At 53.4% G+C, this 23564-nt stretch overlaps 2 protein-coding genes across 2 annotated transcripts; both read left to right on the top strand.

The window, feature by feature from the left end:
• Positions 1 to 1363: 1363 nt before the first annotated feature.
• Positions 1364 to 9050, top strand: si:ch73-281k2.5 (neurogenic locus notch homolog protein 2). The gene is given in 15 exon segments (XM_067230240.1): positions 1364 to 1374; positions 1586 to 1707; positions 1710 to 1844; positions 2878 to 3222; positions 3672 to 3794; positions 4036 to 4269; positions 4454 to 4575; positions 4577 to 4610; positions 6829 to 7014; positions 7366 to 7384; positions 7437 to 7480; positions 7611 to 7724; positions 8197 to 8430; positions 8850 to 8928; positions 9047 to 9050. Coding segments are annotated over 15 exon segments (1806 nt in total).
• Positions 9051 to 9065: 15 nt separating this feature from the next.
• On the top strand, positions 9066 to 23548 carry LOC136937075 (neurogenic locus notch homolog protein 2-like). The gene is given in 26 exon segments (XM_067230828.1): positions 9066 to 9240; positions 10225 to 10320; positions 10323 to 10337; positions 10419 to 10538; positions 10818 to 10970; positions 11168 to 11399; positions 12203 to 12404; positions 12613 to 12766; positions 13210 to 13277; positions 13279 to 13350; positions 13352 to 13396; positions 14304 to 14436; positions 14654 to 14905; positions 15020 to 15132; positions 15418 to 15579; positions 15581 to 15975; positions 16591 to 16768; positions 17099 to 17265; positions 17388 to 17530; positions 17606 to 17810; positions 18009 to 18096; positions 18300 to 18444; positions 18692 to 19008; positions 19093 to 19240; positions 19645 to 19742; positions 20723 to 23548. Coding segments are annotated over 26 exon segments (4956 nt in total). The 5' UTR covers positions 9066 to 9212; the 3' UTR covers positions 21950 to 23548.
• Positions 23549 to 23564: the final 16 nt, after the last annotated feature.

The raw sequence follows: 23564 nt of genomic DNA, 5'->3' as shown, positions 1-23564 counted from the left end.
TGTGTCTGTGTGTGTGTGTGAGTGTATCTGTGTGTGTGTACCTGTGCGGGGTCAGATACAGGGCTCCAGACTAACTTTTTGCCTTGGTTGCACTGGTGCGCCTAACCTTTTTTATTTAGGTGCACCAGCACAAAATTTAGGTGCACCCAAAAAAAAATCTTGCGTCGCCACAATTTTCAAGGTCACCTTTTTATCACGCTCCATATACATTCATATATATTATGTAAATGATCTTAAACAAGAATAAGGTGTAGGTAAAAAACTTTTTTTACTTGAAGCACAATTATACTGTATATAAAAACAAAAAAATTTAAGTGCTTCACTGAGCTGCCAAACGAAAACATTTTAAGCAAAATAAAACATTTCAAAATAGAAAGTGCTACTGTTTAAAAGTGCTAACCTGAACTGAGACCTAACATTTCATGGCTCAAAGTCTTATAGTGGGTCCCCCTTTGCTGTCACATGCAGTAAAGTATATATTTAATTAGCTGCTACTGGTTATCGGAAGAATAAGGATATTCTGTAAATATTTATATAAATATTTTAAATTTTGGTGTAGGTCAAATAGGAAAAGACTATAGAAGTAATAACAGTAAAAACAAAAACAATCATTACATCAGTGTTTCATTTTATTTGGAACAAAATTCACAAACACTGAAAAGTTGTTTTGCAGTATGTTAAAACTATGCATTTGATCAACAATACTTTTTTTCAGTTCATTTTGTTCTGTGAGAGAAATCTAGTGGGCTTGATCAAGTGCATCGAAATCTGGCTGAATGTCTGAGGTGGATCTGCGAAGGACAGCTGACAGGAGATGATCCGGTCTGCAAACCATACTTAACTAGCAAACCATCAGCCCGCACCCAATGTACCAGTCAAGTTCTAATTATGTCCGCGTTAGTTTTTTTTCTTTAGTCCCTTAGTGCCGATTCAAATTGTAATCCTTCAACACAGCAACCTGTTCTCCACAAACTAAGAACACAGCTTTGACTTTGACCTCAGTAAACAGATACGTAGAAGTCCATGTTTTGTTTAAAACTCTACATTCTGTCTCAACCTTTCGTTTTTCATTTTCGAGGGCTAACCAACAGCTAACTCTCCTGTCGATGAGGTTGCGCAAGCGCACATATGTAAATAAATGTATTTATTTTTAATCTGGACCACAGCCAATCAGAGGCAAAGACCCGCCCCATCTCTGTCTCTGATTGGTTTAGACCACGATATGATCCAACCATGAGTGTGAGTTCCGTCAAAGCAGAACAAACGCTTCATTTTGTTTGGAGAGACAGCGGATGCGAGGAGGTTAGGTGCACCGGTGCGACCTGCACTCATACACATTTTGGTCGCGCTCTAGAGCCCTGAGATGGCTGAGCGGTTAGGGAATCGGGCTATTAATCAGAAGGTTGCCGGTTCGATTCACAGCCGTGCAAAATGACGTTGTGTCCTTGGGCAAGGCACTTCACCCTACTTGCCTCGGGGGGAATGTCCCTGTACTTACTGTAAGTCGCTCTGGATAAGAGAGTCTGCTAAATGACTAAATGCAAATGTAATGTAAATGTATCTGTGTGTGCGTGTGTGTGTGCAGATGTGCCCCAGGCTTCCTGGGTGAGTACTGCCACCACAAGGACCCCTGCCAGCCTGGCCTCTGCCAGAACGGGGGCAACTGCTCTGCCAGTGTCCCGGGGGCTCCGCCCTCCTGCTCCTGCCCCTGGGGTTCAATGGGCCCAGGTGCCACCAAGCCCTGACGTCCATCTGCCACCCCGACAACCCCTGCTCCAACCAGGGCACCTGCAGCCTGCTGGCCCTCGACAAGTACCAATGTGTCTGCGCCCACGGGTGGACAGGTGAGCTGTCTGTCTGACTAGCTGTCTGTCTGACTAGCTGTCTGTCTGACTAGCTGTCTGTCTGACTAGCTGTCTGTCTGTCTGTTTACCTACCTGTCTGACTACCTGTCTGTCTGTGTAACTACCTGTCTGTCTGACTAGCTGTCTGTCTGTCTGTTTACCTACCTGTCTGACTACCTGTCTGTCTGTGTAACTACCTGTCTGTCTGACTAGCTGTCTGTCTGTCTGTTTACCTACCTGTCTGACTACCTGTCTGTCTGTGTAACTACCTGTCTGTCTGACTAGCTGTCTGTCTGTCTGTTTACCTACCTGTCTGACTACCTGTCTGTCTGTGTAACTACCTGTCTGTCTGACTAGCTGTCTGTCTGTCTGTTTACCTACCTGTCTGACTACCTGTCTGTCTGTGTAACTACCTGTCTGTCTGACTAGCTGTCTGTCTGTCTGTTTACCTACCTGTCTGACTACCTGTCTGTCTGTGTAACTACCTGTCTGTCTGACTAGCTGTCTGTCTGTCTGTTTACCTACCTGTCTGACTACCTGTCTGTCTGTGTAACTACCTGTCTGTCTGACTAGCTGTCTGTCTGTCTGTTTACCTACCTGTCCTGACTACCTGTCTGTCTGTGTAACTACCTGTCTGTCTGACTAGCTGTCTGTCTGTCTGTTTACCTACCTGTCTGACTACCTGTCTGTCTGTGTAACTACCTGTCTGTCTGACTAGCTGTCTGTCTGTCTGTTTACCTACCTGTCTGACTACCTGTCTGTCTGTGTAACTACCTGTCTGTCTGACTAGCTGTCTGTCTTTCTAACTACCTGCCTGTCTTTCTAACTACCTGTCTGACTACCTGTCTGTCTGACTACCTGTCTGTCTGTCTGACTAGCTGTCTGTCTTTCTAACTACCTGCCTGTCTTTCTAACTACCTGCCTGTCTTTCTAACTACCTGTCTGTTTACCTACCTGTCTGACTAGCTGTCTGTCTTTCTAACTACCTGTCTGTCTGTTTAACTACCTGTCTGTGTGTGTGTCTGTCCTCCAGGTGAGAGGTGTGAGGACCCAGACAGCTGTCTGTCTGCTCCGTGTGCCAAAGGGGGCACCTGCAACTCCCTTCCTGGGGGGCTGTTCACCTGCACCTGCCCCCCGGGGTACCTGGGCCCCCGCTGCCTCAATGACACGGACGAGTGTGCCCCCCCCGCCACCCCGCCCTGCCTCAACCAGGGTGTGTGTGTGAATACCCCAGGCTCCTACAAGTGCAGCTGTTCCCCCGGGTTCACCGGCCCCCGCTGTGAGACCCCATACCTGCCCTGCTCGCCCTCCCCCTGCTCCAATGGAGGAACCTGCAGACAGACCTCCGACACCACCTACTGGTGCCACTGTCTGCCTGGTGAGGAGGGGGGAGGGGGGGTGCCACTGTCTGCCTGATGAGGAGGGGGGAGGGGGGGGGGGAGGGGGGGTGCCACTGTCTGCCGGGGGAGGAGGGGGGGGAGGAGGGGGGAGGGGGGGGTGCCACTCTCTGCCTGGGGAGGGGGAGGGGGGAGGGGGTGCCACTCTCTGCCTCGGGGAGGGGGGGGGAGGAGGGGGGAGGGGGGGTGCCACTCTCTGCCTGGGGAGGGGGGGGGGAGGAGGGGGGAGGGGGGGTGCCACTCTCTGCCTGGGGAGGGGGAGGGGGGGGGGGAGGAGGGGGGAGGGGGGGTGCCACTGAGGAGATCATTCATAGATCCTGAAGTGTAACTAACTAGTGTTTGAGGTAGAAACACTAAACAACATACAAACACATTCATGCTGGCATCTATCTAACCATCTGTGTGTGTGTGTCTGGTGTGTGTGTGTCAGGGTTTAACGGGACTAACTGTGAGACCAACATAGACGACTGTCCTGGACACAACTGTCAGAATGGAGGCACCTGCATGGATGGAGTCAACACATACAACTGCCAGTGTGCTGCTGAGTGGACAGGTGAGGGGGGGTGCAGGAGAGAGGGAGAGAGAACTGGAGAGAGAGAGAGAGAGCTGGAGAGAGAGAGATAGAGAGAGATGGAGAGAGAGAGAGATAGAGAGAGATGGAGAGAGAGAGAGTGAGAGCTGGAGAGAGAGAGATAGAGAGAGATGGAGATAGAGAGAGATGGAGAGAGAGAGAGATAGAGAGAGATGGAGAGAGAGCAACACATGTGCAGTAACAGTAAGTCTTGTCCCTCCAGGTCAGTTCTGTACGGAGGATGTGGACGAGTGCCGCCTGCAGCCCAACACGTGTCAGAACGGGGGCACCTGCAGCAACGTGGCGGGCAGCTACACATGCGTGTGCGTGAACGGCTGGAGCGGGCCGGACTGCAGCGAGAACATCGACGACTGTGCCACGGCCGCCTGCGCCGCAGGATCTTCCTGCATGGACCGGGTCGCATCCTTCGTCTGCACCTGCCAGTTTGGAAAGACTGGTCAGTCCTGGGGAGGTGGGGGGGGGGGGGGGGAGACTGGTCAGTCCTGGGGAAGGGGGGGAACCCGGGGGGTTGAATTTGAAGAAAGAGAGAACCAGAAGGAGAATGTGAATCATCACATCAACAGAAACCACATTCTGCAGAAAAGATCATCGTTTAGCTGTTTGTGTTTAACCCCGCCCAGGCCTGCTGTGCCACGTGGATGATGCGTGCATCAGTAACCCCTGCAGGGGTGGAGCCCAGTGCAACACCACCCCCATCAACGGCATGTTCCAGTGTAACTGCCCTGCGGGGTACAAGGGGTCGCACATGCAAACAGGACGTGGACGAATGCAACATCGGTAACACACACATACACTCTCTAGTACACTACACACACACACGACTCTCTAGTACACTACACACTCACACTCTCTAGTACACTACACACACACACACTCTCTAGTACACTACACACACACACTCTCTAGTACACTACACACACACACTCTCTTGTACACTACACACACACACACACACACACTCTGTAGTACTCTACACACACACACACACACACACTCTGTAGTACACTACACACCAGTGTTGTAAGACTCCAGACCACATTTTGAAGGTCTTGGTCTTGTCTCGGTCTTGGACAAAGAGGACTCAGATTTTATTTCAAGACTGGTCAAGACCAGACCTGTAACTAAATTGCCTGTGCATTGTTTAATGTTTTTGTCAGTGCTGTCAAATGATAAAAATATTTAATCGCGATTAATCGCATTAATTGTCATAGATAACTCGTGATTAATCACAATTAATCGCACATTTTTATGTATTCTAAATGTCCCTTGATTTTTTTTTGTCCCATTATTTTTTTCTCATTTAATGCTCTTATCAACATGGAAAAGTGGATCGGATTGCTTGGTGCAAATGTTTTTTTTTTTTTTAAACAACATTGCAATCGCCTGGCTTTGACGAGGGGGGCGGAGAATTCGCATCAGCTGTGTGCATGGCCATCAAGTGGTATTTCAGACTGGACGTGCTGCGATGATAGCTCAGTTCACAACGACAAAACACACAGATCACTTTGGTCTTGTCAATGGAACCATTTGGCAACTTTTTAAAAGTAAACTTTCTATTCAGAATCTTATTGGCATCCATTTCGGCGTCTCGCGCTCGCTATCCACTCAAAACGTAACGTTAGCCTACTACTCTTTAGCCGGCTCGCAAGCCCAAACAAGTGTGTGCGGCGTGCCTGTTGTTTTGTTTCCGGTCTAGCTAAATCCGGGGCCTGTTCCATAAAGGCCGCTCAAATAAGTTGGACTTGGACCTGACTTGAATTAGCTTAACAAGTCAAGCGGGGCTAAAGCGGTTCCATAAAGGCCAATTTCAGCTCACGCACTCCTACTAATTCAAGTCAGATTTAAGTAATCAAGCTAATTGCGCGTGCACCCTATTCTTAAGCAGCCCGAGAGGTAAAACATGGATCATACAATCCACCACAGCAAAAGCAATGCACACGGCCACGTGACTTCTTCCAGAAAGAACGTTCCCTTTAAGCCTTGTACTATGACAGCTCCCTCATCCACCGCTTCATCAAAATGAAACGACACGCCATGATTGACGTGAACGATAGGCTACGTAGGTCGAGGTCCTTTTTTAGACCTTTAGTTACTTCGTTGATTAAAAAACAGACACCCTCTAAACACATGTAAATTTACTTTTTTGACATTGTTTTAAATAAATAGCCTACTATTAATCAATACATTACCCAGTAGCCTAACTTTTTAACATGGTCGTGTCGGGAAAATGGAGGATATAGATGTAGCCTATGGATTTAGGTTTGTTTTGCAATTGTATACTACTGTTAACAACCTATACAGCTATGCTAATTATACTCAGATAATTTGATTGAGATAGGCCTATGCCTGATGCCTAAACATTTGAAATCACAAACTAGGCTAGCCATAGGCTACGTTTAACGTGGCGTGTATCAAATCATTGTTCATTCATCGTTTAATGCATTAGGCTAAATGTTGTAGCCTATGTAGGCTATTTAAGTTGATTTTCTATCAATGTTGAACATATTGAACTGATGAGAATAAGAAAATGAGAATATCCGTGGTAAATCATCGTTTTCCCGTTGGGTCAGTGTTACAGGAAGGTATGGTTAAGCACCAAGTGACGCTAAGCCTGACAGTTAGCCTGCCCCGGACCAGACTAGTTTCGCAGCCTAAGTTGCCATAGTAACCGAGTTCGAACTACGTTGAGCTTGCTTTATGGAACCAAATGAACTAGAAATGAGTCCGACTAACTGACATAAGTCTGGCTTATTCGGTAAACTCGCTCTATGGAACAGGCCTCAGGTGTGGTGTTGTAGTTTTTCTAACTTCAGTAGTTGTTGCAACAGCATGTGAAAAAAAACTACAAAGTTTGCTAGGCCAAAAAGAACATTAATCTCGCGATAAAAGAATTGACGCCGTTAAAATGGGTTTGCGTTAACACCGTTAATAACTGACAGCACTAGTTTTTGTTAATATCTATTGTGAATATACTAAATGCTGCTTCTGTGTCCAGGTCCAGAGCCCTGTGAACACGGGGGTCACTGTATGAACACTGACGGCTCGTTCAGCTGTAACTGTGCGCGGGGGTACACAGGCCCCCGCTGTGAGCTGGACATCAATGAGTGTGCCTCTACACCCTGCTACAACGACGGCACCTGCCTGGACCGCATCGGAGACTACACCTGCATCTGCATGCCTGGTGGGCCTCTCTCTCACACACACAGCATGGCATATATACATTTTTATATTTGCATTTTATATCTGCATTTATATTTTATTTTATTGTATATTTAATTATATTCTAATCCCACTTAGTACTGCTAGTTTATGTACCCTTAGTATAGTTAGTCCACATATTTAAATTTTAGGTATATGTTTATTGTATGCACCTTCCTGCCAAAGCAAATTCCTTGTCTGTGCAAACTTTCATGGCGAATAAATCCCATTCTGATTCTGATTCTGATTCTGATATGATGTCCTAGTTTTTTGACCTCCTTCTCTGGTATGTGTGTGTGTGCTGTGTGTGTTCTGTGTGTGTGTGTGTGTGCAGGCTTCGAGGGGGACCCACTGTGAGGTGGATATAGATGAGTGTGTAAGCTCCCCATGTCTGAACCAGGGCAGGTGCATCAATCAGGTCCACCGCTACATCTGTGACTGTCCTCTAGGTACGCCACACCTGTCTGCCTGTCTGTCTGTCTACTTGGTTATTTATCTTGTTAATATAGATCTCAATTAGTTTTTCTCCGACATATAATAGTCAACTTGATGTGTGTGTGTGTGTGTGTATGTGTGCAGGCTTCAGTGGGGAGATGTGTCAGATAGATATAGATGAGTGTTCCAGTACTCCATGTCTGAATGGAGCCAAGTGTGTCGATCGGCCCAATGGATATGAGTGTGACTGTGCTGAAGGTAGGCTGTCCCTTCACACACCTCTAACACACCTCTAACACACCTCTAACACACCTCTAACACACCTCAAACACACCTCTAACACACCTCTAACACACCTCTAACACACCTCAAACACACCTCTAACACACCTCAAACACACCTCTAACACACCTCTAACACACCTCAAACACACCTCTAACACACCTCAAGCACACCTCTAACACACCTCTAACACACCTCTAACACACCTCAAACAGGGGAGTCAGGTGGCTGAGCGGTTAGGGAATTGGGCTAGTAATCAGAAGGTTGCTAGTTCGATTCCCGGCTATGCCAACCAAATGACGTTGTGTCCTTGGGCAAGGCACTTCACCCTACTTGCCTCGTCCCTGTACTTACTGTAAGTTGCTCTGGATAAGAGCGTCTGCTAAATGACTAAATGTAAATGTAAACACACTGTGACCTCCGGCCTCTGTGACATCACTTCCTGCAGGCTACAAAGGTACTCTGTGCGAGGAGAACATCAACGACTGTGATCCGGAACCCTGTCACCATGGCACCTGCCACGACGGCATCGCCTCCTACAGCTGCGACTGTAACCCTGGTTACGTAGGGAACATCTGCAACACTCAGGTGCAGGAGTGCCTGAGCAACCCCTGCCAGAACCACGGCCGCTGCATAGACCTGGTCAACAAGTACCAGTGCAACTGTCAACCTGGAACCACAGGTGACAGCTGTCTTTTAGCGGTCTCTGAACTCTGCATCAATCTAAGAGTCCCTCTCTCTCTCACCCTCCTTCTCTCTCTCTCTCTCTTCCTCTCTCTTTCTCTCTCCCTCTCTCTCTATCTTCCTTCTCCCTCCTTTCTCTCTCCCTCCCTCTCTTTCTCTCCCTCCCTCTCCCTCTCTTTCTCTCTCTCTCTCTCTCTCTCTCTCTCTCTCTCTCTCTCTCTCTCTCTCTCTCTCTCTCTCTCTCTCTCTCTCTCTCTGTCTCTTTCTCTTGGTGTTCTAAGTGTCTCCTTCTCTCACTGCTGTCTGGCTCTGCTACCCCCTGGTGGAGACCCTGGGTGTTACACCACTGGGTACACATTACGTTTTGTCATTATCAATAGACGCAAGATGGTAGATACTATTTTGGTGTGTGTGCAGGGGTGAACTGTGAGGTGAACGAGGACGACTGTGCAGGTAACCCGTGTGAGTACGGAGAGTGTGTGGACGGGATCGACGAGTACACCTGCGTCTGTGCTCCGGATACACAGGTACACACACACACACACACACACACACACACACACTACACACACCCACACAGTGTGAGGTCAGTAGTAACCCCCCCTCCCCCACAGGTGAGCAGTGTGAGGTGGAGGTGGATGAGTGCAGCTCCAGCCCCTGCCTGGGGGGGGGGCACCTGTGTGGACCAGCTCGACAGATTCCTGTGCCAATGCCCCCCGGGCACCCACGGCCCCCTCTGCCACTCAGGCTCCAACCTCTGCGCCCCCCAGCCCTGTCTCCATGGAGACTGTGTCGAACAGCATGCTGGGTAGGAACCTGTTGTGTCTGTCGGCCTGTCATCAGCCTGTCTCCTGTCTGTGTGTGAGTGTGACTCCTGTCCTCCCTGCAGGTACAGGTGTGAGTGTGAGTCTGGCTGGACGGGGCAGCACTGTGACCAGGAGCAGGACGAGTGTCTGTCCAGCCCCTGCCTGAACCAGGCCACCTGCCTGGACCGACACAACAGCTACACCTGCCAATGCCAGCCTGGATTCACAGGTACCCGCCTGCTCTCACCTGCTCTCACCTGCTCTCGCCTGCTCTCACCTGCTCTCGCCTGCTCTGACCTGCTCTCACCTGCTCTCACCTGCTCTCACCTGCTCTCACCTGCTCTCGCCTGCTCTGACCTGCTCTCACCTGCTCTCACCTGCTCTCGCCTGCTCTGACCTGCCCTCACCTGCTCTGACCTGCTCTCGCCTGCTCTGACCTGCTCTCACCTGCTCTCACCTGCTCTCGCCTGCTCTGACCTGCTCTCACCTGCTCTCACCTGCCCTCACCTGCTCTCACCTGCCCTCACCTGCCCTCACCTGCTCTCACCTGCTCTCGCCTGCTCTGACCTGCTCTCACCTGCTCTCGCCTGCTCTCGCCTGCTCTCACCTGCCCTCACCTGCTCTCACCTGCTCTCGCCTGCTCTCGCCTGCTCTCGCCTGCTCTCACCTGCTCTCACCTGCTCTCACCTGCCCTCGCCTGCTCTCGCCTGCTCTCGCCTGCTCTCGCCTGCTCTCGCCTGCTCTCGCCTGCTCTCGTCTGCTCTCGCCTGCTCTCACCTGCTCTCGCCTGCCCTCACCTGCCCTCACCTGCCCTCACCTGCTCTCGCCTGCTCTCACCTGCTCTCGCCTGCCCTCGCCTGCTCTCGCCTGCTCTCGCCTGCTCTCGCCTGCCCTCACCTGCTCTCACCTGCTCTCGCCTGCTCTCACCTGCCCTCACCTGGGACAGCTGACTTCAGTTGTCTAACCCCCCTGCCTCCTTCCCTCAGGAGTGAACTGTGAGAGGGGGGTGGATGAGTGTGCCTCAGATCCCTGTCAGAACATGGGGACCTGTGTGGACGGAGTCAACAGCTTCACCTGCCTCTGTAGCCCCCCTACACAGGTACACACACACCTCACCTAAACTGAGTACACAGCCACACTCATACATATTGTATAATGGTGTGTGTGTGTGTGTGAGCAGGTCAGCAGTGTGAGGAGGAGCTCCTCCCCTGCGCGTCTCGTCCGTGTGAGAGGGGGGGCGAGTGCCACCCCTCACCTGACTACACCTCCTACACCTGCAGATGCCCCAGCGGGTGGCAAGGTGTGTCTGTGTCTGTGTGTGTGTGTCTGTGTGTCTGTGTGTGTGTGTGTGTGTGTCTGTGTCTGTGTGTGTGTGTGTCTGTGTGTGTGTGTCTGTGTCTGTGTGTGTGTGTGTGTGTGTGTGTGTGTGTGTGTGTGTGTGTGTGTGTCTGTGTGTGTGTGCCTACCTGTCTACCTAAGGGTTATATTTGACAGTGATTAACTTTAGATCCCTCACATCATGGAAACCGTTGATCAAGCAACTAGTAAGAACATTGTTGTGTGTGTGTGTGTGTGGCAGGGCCGCGCTGTGCGGAGGATGTGAATGAGTGTCTCAGGGCCCCATGTGTGAACCAGGCAGAGTGTGTGAACACGCAGGGCAGTTACAACTGCAGGTGTCTGCCAGGATACAACGGACACAACTGCCAGAACAACATCGATGACTGCTCCCCCAGTAAGACACACACACACACTCACACACCTTAAATCACACACACACACACACACTCACACACCTTAAATCACACACACACACACACACACACACACACACACACACACACACCTTAACTCACTCACTCACACCACACACACACTCACACACCTTAACTCACACACACACATTGATCTGTCCTCTTCTCCCCTCCCCAGACCCGTGTCTGAACGGGGGGGGTTGTGTGGACGGGGTAGCCAGGTTCTCCTGTGAGTGTCGGCCGGGCTTCCAGGGTGAGCGCTGCTCGGAGGAGGTGGATGAGTGTGTGCGGGGCGCGTGTGGTCAGGGAGCGCTGGCCTGCCGGGACTACGTCAACAGCTACGTCTGCGAGTGTCGCCAAGGTTACGGAGGCAAGCTCTGCGAACACAAAATCCCAGAATGCACTGCGAGGTATGGTTGGTTGATGGAGTTAATAATACGGAGTTAGTTCTAACGTTGGTGTTGTTGTGATGATTTAATGATTTGGGTATTTTCGTGTCCTCTCCTCCTCCTCCCCCTCTCCTCCTCCCCCTCTCCTCCTCCTCCCCTTCCCTCTCCTCCCCCTTTCCTCCTCATCCTCCCACTCTCCTCCTCCTCCCCCTCTCCTCCTCCCGCTCTCCTCCTCCCCCTCTCCTCCTCCTCTCCTCCCTCTCCTCTTTCCCCTCTCCTCCTCCTCCCCTCCCCCTCTCCTCCTCCTCCCCCTCTCTTCCTCCTCCCCCTCCCCCTCTCCTCCTCCCCCTCTCCTCCTCCTCCTCTCCCTCCCCCTCTCCTCCTCCTCCTCTCCCTCCCCCTCTCCTCCTCCCCCTCTCCTCCTCCTCCTCCTCCCCTTCTCCTCCTCTCCGGTCTCCTCCTCTCCTCCTGCTCCTCCTCCCTCTCCTCCTCCTCTCCTCCCTCTCCTCCTCCCCCTCTCCTCCTGCTCCTCCTCCTCTCCTGTCTCTCCTCCTCCTCTCCTGTCTCTCCTCCTCCCCCTCTCCTCCTGCTCCCCCTCTCCTCCTGCTCCTCCTCCTCTCCTCCCTCTCCTCCCCCTCTCCTCCTGCTCCTCCTCCCTCTCCTCCTCCTCTCCTCCCTCTCCTCCTCCCCCTCTCCTCCTGCTCCTCCTCCCTCTCCTCCTCTCCTCCCTCTCCTCCTCCCCCTCTCCTCCTGCTCCTCCTCCTCTCCTGTCTCTCCTCCTCCTTTCCTCCCTCTCCTCCTGCTCCTCCCCTTCTCCTCCTCAGCTCCTGTCTGAATAACGGGACATGTGTGGACGACATCAGCTCCTTCTCCTGTCACTGCCGCTCAGGGTTCCACGGCCGCTTCTGTGAGTTTGAGGAGAACGAGTGTGACTCGGGTCCGTGTCAGAACGGGGGCACCTGCTGGGACGGCCTGTCCTCCTACATCTGCTCCTGCCCCCCGGGGTACTCAGGGGGCAACTGCCAGGTAAGACGGAGGAGCCTGTGTGTGTGTGTAGCCTGAACCTGTGTAGCCAAGCATATGTGTTTAAATGAGGATATTTGTGTGGGTATAAGGTTTTCTATTATCCCCCTTCTTCCCCTCCTCCTCCCCTCCCCCCTCCCTCCCCTCCCCTCCTCCCCTCCTCCCCCCTCCCTCCTCCCTCCCTCCCTCCCTCCCTCCCCTCCTCCCCCAGCTGTATGTAGACCAGTGCAGCCAGGTGCGCTGTCTGAACGGGGGCTCCTGTTCCCAAACGAAGACCAGGTGGACGTGCCGCTGCCCGCAGGGCTGGACCGGACGCTACTGCGACGTGCCCAACAGGAGCTGCCAGGACCAGGCTGCCCAGAGCGGTACACACACACACACACTACACATATACACACACACACTCACACTACACATATACACACACACACACTCACACTACACATATACACACATATTTTATTTTACATTTAGCAGACGCTCTTATCCAGAGCGACTTACAGTAAGTAGGACCAGGACCAGCCTGGACCAGCCTGCCCAGACCGGTACACACATGTACACATTTGTACACTTGATGTGTGGTGTGCTTGATGTGTGTGCTTGATGTGTGTTTGTGTGTGTGTGTGATGTGTGTGTGTGATGTGTGTGTGTGTTGTTCACAATGTTGCTTCATGTTTTGGCTACTCGCGATGTTTTTTGGCTATCTTGTTGTTATGATCAGTGACCTATGTACTTGTAAAGCTCTCTCTTGGAAGTCGCTTTGGATAAAAGCGTCTGCTAATGAATAATTGTAAATGTAAATGTGTAGGGCTGGCTGTGGAGGCTGTGTGTCAGCACGCAGGGCAGTGTGAGAACGTGGGCAGCAGCCACCGCTGCCCGGTGCCAGCGAGGGTACAGCGGCAGCTACTGTGAGGAGGAGGAGGACGAGTGCAGATCCCTGCCCTGCCGCAAACGGAGCCACCTGCACCGACTACCAGGGCTCCTACGACGGCCAGGTACCCCCTCTACCTCCTGTACCTGTATACAACCTGTACCTGTATACACCTGTACCTTTATACCCCTCTACCTCCTGTACCTGTATACACCTGTACCTGTATACACCTGTACCTTTATACCCCTCTACCTCCTGTACCTGTATACACCTGTACCTGTATACACCTGTACCTTTATACCCCCTCTACCTCCTGTACCTGTATACACCTGTACCTTTATACACCTGTACCTCTATACCCCTCTACCTCCTGTACCTGTATACACCTGTACCTGTATACACCTGTACCTGTATACACCTGTACCTTTATACACCTGTACCTCTATACCCCTCTACCTCCTGTACCTGTATACACCTGTACCTGTATACACCTGTACCTCTATACCCCTCTACCTCCTGTACCTGTATACACCTGTACCTGTATACACCTGTACCTGTATACACCTGTACCTTTATACACCTGTACCTCTATACCCTCTACCTCCTGTACCTGTATACACCTGTACCTGTATACACCTGTACCTGTATACACCTGTACCTTTATACACCTGTACCTGTATACACCTGTACCTTTATACACCTGTACCTTTATACAGCTGTACCTCCTGTACCTGTATACCCCTGTACCTCTTTACCCCTGTACCTCCATACCCCTGTACCTCTATACCCCTGTACTCTATACCCTGTACCTCCATACACCTGCCTTCTATACCCCTGTACCTCCATACACCTGTAACCTCTATACCCCTGTACCTTTATACACCTGTACCTCTATACCTCTCTACTTCTATACACCTGTACCTCTATACCCCTCTACCTCCATACACCTGTACCTCCATACACCTGTACCTCTATACAACTGGAGCAGCATATCTGTGCATATCTAATCTTGTGTGTGTGTGTGTGTCCAGTGCCAGCCAGGTTACCAGGGGGTGAACTGTGAGTACGATGTTGACGAGTGTTTCTCCAGCCCCTGTCTGCATGGAGGCACCTGCATCAACCTGCTCAATCACTTCACCTGCTCCTGCCCCCGAGGAACACGAGGTACCTCTACCTGTCTTTCTCTCTATCTCAACCTCTCACTGTCTGTCTCTCTCTGTCTCTCTACCTCTACCTGTCTCTCTCTCTCTGTCTCTCTACCTCTACCTGTCTCTCTGTCTACCTCTATCTCTCTCTGTCTCTCTCTGTCTCTGTCTCTCTACCTCTCTGTCTCTCTCTGTAACACTCTCTGTCTCTCTTCTCTTGACACATTCTACTCCAGGCCCCCGATGTGAGGTGAACGAAGACGACTGCGCCCCCTCGTCGGGGTCCTGGGCCCCCCGCTGTCTGAACGGGGGCCGCTGTATGGACGAGGTGGGGGGCTTTTCCTGCTCTTGCCCCCCGGGCTTCACTGGGCACTTCTGCGAGGGCGACATCAACGAGTGCGAGCCCCTCCCCTGCCACAAACCCGGCAGCCTCGACTGCGTCCAGCTGGTCAACGACTTCCAGTGCCGCTGTCGCCTAGGTTACACAGGTAGGCCGTCGCCGCGGGACACGGAGGCCCGCTGGCGAGACCAGAGGTTGCAGGAAGACAACATGAGTGTTTATATGAAGTGTGATATGCGATATAACCCCCCTGCTCTCCCAGGGCGGCTGTGTGAGTCCATGGTGGATCTGTGTGAGTCCAAACCCTGTCACAACAGTGCCTCCTGTTCCATGGACATGAGCTCCGGACACGGATACACATGCTCCTGCCTTCCTGTAAGTCACACTCACTTCCTGTCTGGAGCACTCACTTCCTGTCTGGGCTCTGATGATGCCATCCTGCCTCTCAGCTGATTGGTTGTGGTGTGGTGCCATACAGTAGCAGAGAGAGAGTAATGTGTGTGTGTGTGTGAGGCAGTGTGTGTTTATTCAGCATTTTTCTTACATTCCATAAACATTTCAACATACATGATCAATTTAAACAACCATTTCTCCTCCTCCCCCCCCCTCCTCCCCCACCTCCTCCCCCCCCCCTCCTCTCCCCCACCTCCTCCCCCCCAGGGCTACACTGGTTTAAACTGTGGAGACCTGGAAGACTACTGTGCTCGTCTGCAGTGCCAGAACGGGGGCTGGTGCCAGGAGTCCCGGGAGGGGGTCCTCCAGTGCCACTGTCCCCCCGGCTTCACCGGCCTCCGCTGCCAGACCCCCCAGGCCGGCCCCCCCGGGCCCCCAGGCCTGCCCCTGCCTCAACGGAGGCACCTGCAACCCGGACCCACACTCCCCCCTCCTCTACACCTGCCGCTGCCCCCCCCACTTCAGCGGGCGCCAGTGTGAGCTCCTGACCCCCCAGGCCGGGCCCCCGGGCCCCCGCGCCTGCCCCTACACAGAATGTGAGCAGCGAGCGGGGGACAAGGTGTGCGACCCCCAGTGCAGTAACCATGACTGCCAGTGGGATGGGGGGGACTGCTCCCTGCACTGGGCCCAGCCCTGGGCCAACTGCTCCTCCTCGCTGCTCTGCTGGGAGCTGTTCAGGAACGGACGCTGTGACCAGCAGTGTGACAACCCTGGCTGCCTCTACGACAGCTTCGAGTGTCAGGACGAGCCACAGGAGTTCTGCAAGTAAGACACGCATCTATACCCTCATTTATACACGCATCTATACAAGCATCTATACACGCATCTATACACGCATCTATACCCTCATCTATACACGCATCTATACCCTCATCTATACACGCATCTATACCCTCATCTATACACGCATCTATACCCTCATCTATACAAGCATCTATACCCTCATCTATACACGCATCTAGACCCTCATCTATACAAGCATCTATACACGCATCTATACACGCATCTATACACGCATCTATACACGCATCTATAGACGCATCTATACCCTCATCTATACACGCATCTATACCCTCATCTATACACGCATCTATACCCTCATCTATACACGCATCTATACCCTCATCTATACACGCATCTATACCCTCATCTATACAAGCATCTATACCCTCATCTATACACGCATCTAGACCCTCATCTATACAAGCATCTATACACGCATCTATACACGCATCTATACACGCATCTATACACGCATCTATACATATACACACACACACACATACAGTACCAATCTAAGAACTAATGATTCAGATTTCATTAGTCTCACTATTGCTGCATCCCCCCCTCCCCTCTCCTCTCCTCCCCCCTCCCCCTCAGGTATGATAAGTACTGTGCGGATCACTATGGTAACGGGGTGTGTGACCGGAGCTGCTACACGGAGGGGTGTGGCTGGGACGGGCTGGACTGCTCCGGGGCCCGCCCCCCCGAGGTGGTGGACGGGGCCCTGGTCATCGTGGTGCTGCTGCAGCCCCCAGAGCTCATCAGCGACATCAAGGTACTTGATAACACACATATACACACACACACGTAGACACACACACACACACACAGTGTCTAACCATCGTTTATCTCCTCCCTCCCTCCCTGCCTCCCTCCCTCCTCCCTGCCTCCCTCCCTGCCTCCCTCCTCCCTGCCTCCCTCCTCTCTCCCTGCCTCCCTGCCTCCCTCCCTCCTCCCTGCCTCCCTCCTCTCTCCCTGCCTCCCTCCCTCCCTGCCTCCCTCCCTGCCTCCCTCCCTCCCTCCTCCCTGCCTCCATCCTCTCTCCCTGCCTCCCTCCCTCCCTGCCTCCCTCCCTGCCTCCCTCCCTCCCTCCCTGCCCCTCCAGGGGTTCCTGCGCTCCCTGGGCACTCTGCTCCACACTAACCTGCGTGTGAAGATGGACTCCCAGCAGCAGCTGATGGTGTACCCCTACTACGGGCTGGACCAGGAGCCCAGCGACACGCCCTCCTCACGACACCGCTCACCCAGGGAGCTGGACCAGGAGGTCATAGGGTACACACCCTCCTGGTCTCTCTCTGCTCTCTCTCTCTCTCTCTGCTCTCCCTGGTCTCTCCGGTCTTTCCCTCTCTCTCTGGTCTCTCGTCGTCCTGACTGTGTGTGTGTGTGTGTGACAGGTCTAAGGTGCATCTGGAGCTTGATAACAGGGAGTGTTCTCAGAGCTCTGTGGAGTGTTTCAGCAGCACAGAGCAGGCTGCCTCCTTCATCGCAGCAGAGTACATCACCTCGGCCCTCCCCTATCCTGTGATCTCTGTCGGCAGTAAGACACACACACCACTGTGACTTATAGTCCCATAATGGTATCCATAGTTCTCACAGTATGTGTGTGTCCCAGGCACACCCCCAGACCCTCCGGGGCCGGTCTACCTGCTGTACCTGGTGGGCGTGGCGTCGGTGCTGGTGCTGCTGCTGGTGCTGCTGGGCATGCTGGCCGCCAAGAGACGCAGGAAGCACGGGGTGCTGTGGCTGCCCGACGGCTTCCTGCCCCGCAAGGACGACAAGAGGAGGGAGCCTGTGGGCCAGGACGACTTCGGGATGAAGTATGGAGGAGGGGGAGTAGGGGGGGCGGGCTGGAGGCTGGGTGGGGGGATGGGGTGGGGGGGGCTGTGTGTGGGGGTGGAGGCTGTGTGTGGGGGTGGAGGCTGTGTGTGGGGGAGTTGAGGCTGTGTGTGGGGGTTGTTTGTGTCCATACTCTCTTTCATGTCTTTGGCCCTGACCTTTGACCCCGCCCCCTACAGGAACTTCAAGCCCCAGGAGTCGGCCATGCTGGACGGGGGACAAGGACACAGCTGGCTGGAGGAGGAGGGAGCCCCCAAGAGACCACGGGTGAGGAGGGGGGAGGGAAGGAGAGGTGGGGAGGGGGGAGGGGAGGAGAAGGGAGCTGGGAAGGGGAGGAAATGAGAGGAGAGGAGGGGAGAGCAGGGGAGGGGAGTAAACCAGACAGTACTTGCCTAAACCAGACTTTTCTCAGCGTGAGAGGTGCAGGCTGAGGCCAGCTGTGTAAACGCTCTTCTTCTGCCCTGCCCCAGCTGGAGGACAAGCCTCTGCTGCCCCTGGTGGAGGCTGGCGTGGACCGCAGGGAGTGGACCCTGCAGCACCACAAGGCTGCGGACATCAGCCTGACCCCGCCCCAGGACCACCCCGATTGCCTGGACGTCAACGTCAAGGGCCCAGGTGGGTCTGGAGGGGACCCGCCCCCTCTGGGGATCCGCCCCCTCTGGGGACCCGCCCCCTCTGGGGATCCGCCCCCTCTGGGGACCCGCCCCCTCTGGGGACCCGCCCCCTCTGGGGACCCGCCCCCTCTGGGGACCCGCCCCCTCTGCTTCAGTGGACTGGAGACATTTGAGTTACAGTATCTGTGTGTGAGGTGTTGATAATGTGAACCTTACCTTTCCCCCCCCCCTCCCCCCCCCCCCTCCAGATGGCTTCACCCCCCTCATGCTGGCCTCTCTGCGTTCGGGCGGGGCCTCTGACTGCGGGCTGCATGAGGAGGAGGAGGAGAGCGGGGGTGATGAGCCGGTCCCCAGCGCCATCTCTGACCTCATCACGCAGGGCGCCGCCCTCATGGCCCAGACGGACCGCACAGGTGAGACGGCGCTGCACCTGGCCGCTCGCTACGCCCGCGCCGACGCCGCCAAACGCCTGCTGGACGCCGGAGCCGACGCCAACGCCCACGACAACATGGGCCGCACGCCTCTGCACGCCGCCGTGGCAGCCGACGCCCAGGGGGTCTTCCAGGTGAGACTAGCTGCTCAGGTGAGGTTAGAGATACCTGCACAGGTGAGACTAGCTGGTCTAACCCTGCCCCCCCCTCCCCCCCAGATCCTGATCCGTAACCGGGCGACAGAGCTGGACAGCAGGATGGGAGATGGCACCACGCCCCTGATCCTGGCCGCCAGGCTGGCAGTGGAGGGCATGGTGGAGGAGCTGGTGCACTGCCACGCAGACATCAACGCTGTGGACGACCACGGTGAGACTGCTGCTCTGGTCTCTCTCTCAGAGTGTCTCTCTCTCTGTCTCTCTCTCTGTATGTCTCTCTCTCTCTCTGTATGTCTCTCTCTCTGTATGTTTCTCTCTGTATGTCTCTCTGTATGTCTCTCTCTGTATGTCTCTCTCTCTGTATGTCTCTCTCTGTATGTCTCTCTCTGTATGTCTCTCTGTATTTCTCTCTCTCTGTATGTTTCTCTCTGTATGTCTCTCTCTCTCTCTGTATGTCTCTCTCTCTCTCTGTATGTTTCTCTCTGTATGTCTCTCTCTCTGTATTTCTCTCTCTGTATGTCTCTCTCTGTATGTCTCTCTCTCTGTATGTCACTCTCTCTCTGTGTGTGTGTGGTTGTGTGCTGGTCTGACCTCTGACCTCTCCTCGTCTCCCAGGGAAGTCAGCGCTCCACTGGGCCGCGGCGGTCAACAATGTGGAGGCCACGCTGGTGCTGCTGAAGAACGGAGCCAACCGAGACATGCAGGACAACAAGGTACCCTGGAGAGAGCCTGCTAGAGAGAGAGAGAGTGTGTGTGTTAGTGTGTGTTAGTGTGTGTGAGCCTGCTAGAGAGAGAGAGTGTGTGTGTGTTAGTGTGTGTTAGTGTGTGTGAGAGAGCCTGCTAGAGAGAGAGAGAGTGTGTGTGTTAGTGTGTGTTAGTGTGTGTGAGAGAGCCTGCTAGAGAGAGAGAGAGTGTGTGTGTGTTAGTGTGTGTTAGTGTGTGTGAGAGAGCCTGCTAGAGAGAGAGAGAGTGTGTGTGTTAGTGTGTGTTAGTGTGTGTGAGAGAGCCTGCTAGAGAGAGAGAGAGTGTGTGTGTTAGTGTGTGTTAGTGTGAGAGAGCCTGCTAGAGAGAGAGAGAGAGTGTGTGTGTTAGTGTGTGTTAGTGTGTGTGAGAGAGCCTGCTAGAGAGAGAGAGAGTGTGTGTGTTAGTGTGTGTTAGTGTGAGAGAGCCTGCTAGAGAGAGAGAGAGTGTGTGTGTTAGTGTGTGTTAGTGTGTGTGAGAGAGCCTGCTAGAGAGAGAGAGAGTGTGTGTGTTAGTGTGTGTTAGTGTGTGTGAGAGAGCCTGCTAGAGAGAGAGAGAGTGTGTGTGTTAGTGTGTGTTAGTGTGTGTGAGAGAGCCTGCTAGAGAGAGAGAGAGTGTGTGTGTTAGTGTGTGTTAGTGTGTGTGAGAGAGCCTGCTAGAGAGAGAGAGAGTGTGTGTGTTAGTGTGTGTTAGTGTGTGTGAGAGAGCCTGCTAGAGAGAGAGAGAGTGTGTGTGTTAGTGTGTGTTAGTGTGTGTTAGTGTGTGTTAGTGTGTGTTAGTGTGTGTTAGTGTGTGTTAGTGTGTGTTAGTGTGTGTTAGTGTGTGTTAGTGTGTGTGTCTGTGTGTTAGTGGAAGTGAAAGGAGCTAGTGTGTGAGTGTGTGACAGCCCTTATCACGACCATGTAGACCAGGGGACCCCCTCCCTGACCCCCATCTGCCCCCCTCCCCCCAGGAGGAGACCCCCCTGTTCCTGGCGGCACGTGAGGGCAGCTTCGAGGCGGCACAAGTTCTGCTGGATCACTACTCCAACCGTGACATCACCGACCACCTGGACCGCCTCCCCCGCGACACGGCGCAGGAGCGCATGCACCACGACATCGTCCGCCTGCTGGACCAGTACAACCTGGTGCACAGCCCCCACAGCGGCACACATCCGGGGGGCCTCGGGGGGCCCTCGCTGGTCTGCGGGGGGGCCTACCTGGGCATGAGGCCAGGGCCCCAGGGCAAGAAGAGCCGGAGAGGGGCGGGGGCCAAGGTGGGCGGGGGCGGAGCCGGTACGGCCAAGGATCTGAAGGACTTGAAGGCCAAGAGGAGGAAGAAGCCCACAGGAGGGGAGGGGCCTGGCTTGGGGGGAGGAGCCACGAAGGCAGGAGGAGGAGGTGGAGGAGGGGGAGGGGGGCTGACGGAGAGCTCAGTCACCATGTCTCCTGTGGACTCCCTGGAGTCTCCTCACTCCAACACAGCCACCTCCCCGTCCCCCCGCCCCCTGCTGCCCCCCGTCAGCCACATGCTTGGGCAGCAGCAGGCCTGGGCTGGCATGAAGCATGGCTACGGGGGCCACATGTTCAGCCTCCTGCCCCAGCAGCTGGGGATGGGCGGGGGGCACAGCCACCTGGCCTCCCAGCCCGCCCCCCAGGGCATGCTCACCCCCATGAACGTCACCATGAGCCGGGAGCAGCTGCCCCCCATCGTCACCTTTCAGATGATGGCCCCAGGGCCCCAGAGCGGGGGCCCTGCCATGCTGAAGCAGAGCCAGGGGGGTCCGGGGCCCCAGGGGGGGCTCTCCCAGATCCACTGCAACCAGGGCCTGATGTACCAGATGTCGGAGGTGGGGCGTCCGCAGCCTCGCATGGCTCGCCTGCCCCAGCAGGCCCGCCCCCTGAGGGGGCACGGCCACCCCCACCCCTACCAGGCCATGCAGAGCCCCGTGGATAAGTACCCCACCCCCCCGTCCCAGCACAGCTATGCCCCTGCTGGCTCCGAGGGCACCCCCCCCGGACACCCTGGCCAGCCCCCTAGCGAGCACCCCTACCTCACCCCCTCCCCAGAGTCCCCCGACCCCTGGTCCTCCTCCTCTCCCCACTCCAACTCGGACTGGTCTGATGTCACCACCAGCCCCACCCCTCTGGGCAACCCCCCCCACGCGCTCCAGGCATCACGGCACACACACATTCCCTAGCGGGTGACCCTGCCCGCCACCTGTTGCCTACACTTCCCAGAAGCCCTGGCGTGGGCATGTGCCTGTGTTGGCGTAGGAGAGGGGCTACACGGCCACCATGTTTGTAGTTCTTCTACATAAACTCTTAAACACGTATCTATCTTGTTTAAACAAAGACTTGCCTTTTCTTGTTCTCTCCTTGCCTCCTTCGTATGATAATCACTCCCCCCCCCCCGTCCTCCGACCCCCGACCACCGACCTCTCCCAGCCTGGACATGGATGCCCACAGACCCATTACCCCTTCAATCATTAACTCTGCTTTTCATTCATTAAAACTAGCCTAATATTACTGTGTTCAAGCACCAGGAGGTCAAAGTTTTTTTTGTGAGTTAGGGTACGTCTTACACACACACATCAACACACCGACGTACACACACACACACACACCACAGCTGCTGAGCCCCTCAGGTAGATCTCCTATTGTGGGGTACTAACACTTCCTGTTTACTTCCTGGTTCTCTCATCTGATCCAGAGTGTACATCCTGTCTCCGTAAATGCAGTCAGTCCCAGTGTTTGTTTGGTGCCTAGGGAGGGGGAGGGAGGTTACAGTATACTATGGATGAACTAAGAAGCTTTAACTAAACACATTTCTACTATGTTACACAGTCAAGTTTAATTTAAAAGTTTGTTTTGAGTTTCTGATCTGTGGTGGAACAGGGCTGTTCCAGGCTTGTTGATAGTGATGGTGACAGTGTTCTGTCTGACTGGTACTGACAGTGTGACTGTGGTACTGATCCAGAGAGCATCTAGTCTCAACTCTTAATGCTGTGTTCCATTTTACATTCATATAAGTGTTTTGTAATATGATTTCTCTAACAGTTGGAAAAGGTTATGAGATTGTACGATTGTCTTTTTTTTTTTTCTAAATGGCTGTTTATTTTTTATGTTCTTGTGCCAATTAATCCTATAATCACTTTTTGCTTTATTACAATCAGCATGTAGATCTGTGCACCTTGACTGATCATCACAAACCAAGTGTAGAGATCTTAGGGCTTTATTGTTATCTGATGATCAGAGTTTTGTTGCAGCCTAATGTGTGTTCTGTTACTCCAGACAATCAGGGGTCGAGTCAGTTCTGTTGAACTGAACTTGAGAGTGTCTCTCAGCACGAAACATTGATGTTGGAAAAGTTTCAGTGATTGTTACTGCGTAGGCCTGTGAAGTTATAATCACTAAGGCCATGTTAATTGTTTACTGATACTAAGTGCCTGATTGACCAAACCAGACTTCCTGTCCTGTTACTTTAACCTGGGCACTTAAACCCCCCCCCCCAATAAATGGATCTTCAACCCCCCAGTGATGGTTGTCAGAGATTACAGAGTCAGCCTTGTGCTTGCTGAGACACAAGGCTGGGCATGTGCTTGTAAATACCCCCCATTTTTGTAAGTTTAGTTTATTTTCCTACATCGTTAACTATATATTATATTGACATGTTACATGGATTAGTCTTGCATCCGGTTTATGCCGTGTAGGTGATGTTTGTAATGAACAACTTTTCTGATTGAAATAAACCAAATGATCAAGTGTTTTACTGAAATAAAGTCAGAGCTTCATATTAACCTGGCCTCTCTCTCT

The sequence above is a fragment of the Osmerus mordax genome, chromosome 27 (assembly GCF_038355195.1).
Source record: "Osmerus mordax isolate fOsmMor3 chromosome 27, fOsmMor3.pri, whole genome shotgun sequence".
NCBI classification, from domain to species: domain Eukaryota; kingdom Metazoa; phylum Chordata; class Actinopteri; order Osmeriformes; family Osmeridae; genus Osmerus; species Osmerus mordax.
Note: the sequence above shows the minus strand (reverse complement) of the source record. Positions and strands in the feature narration are given on the sequence as shown.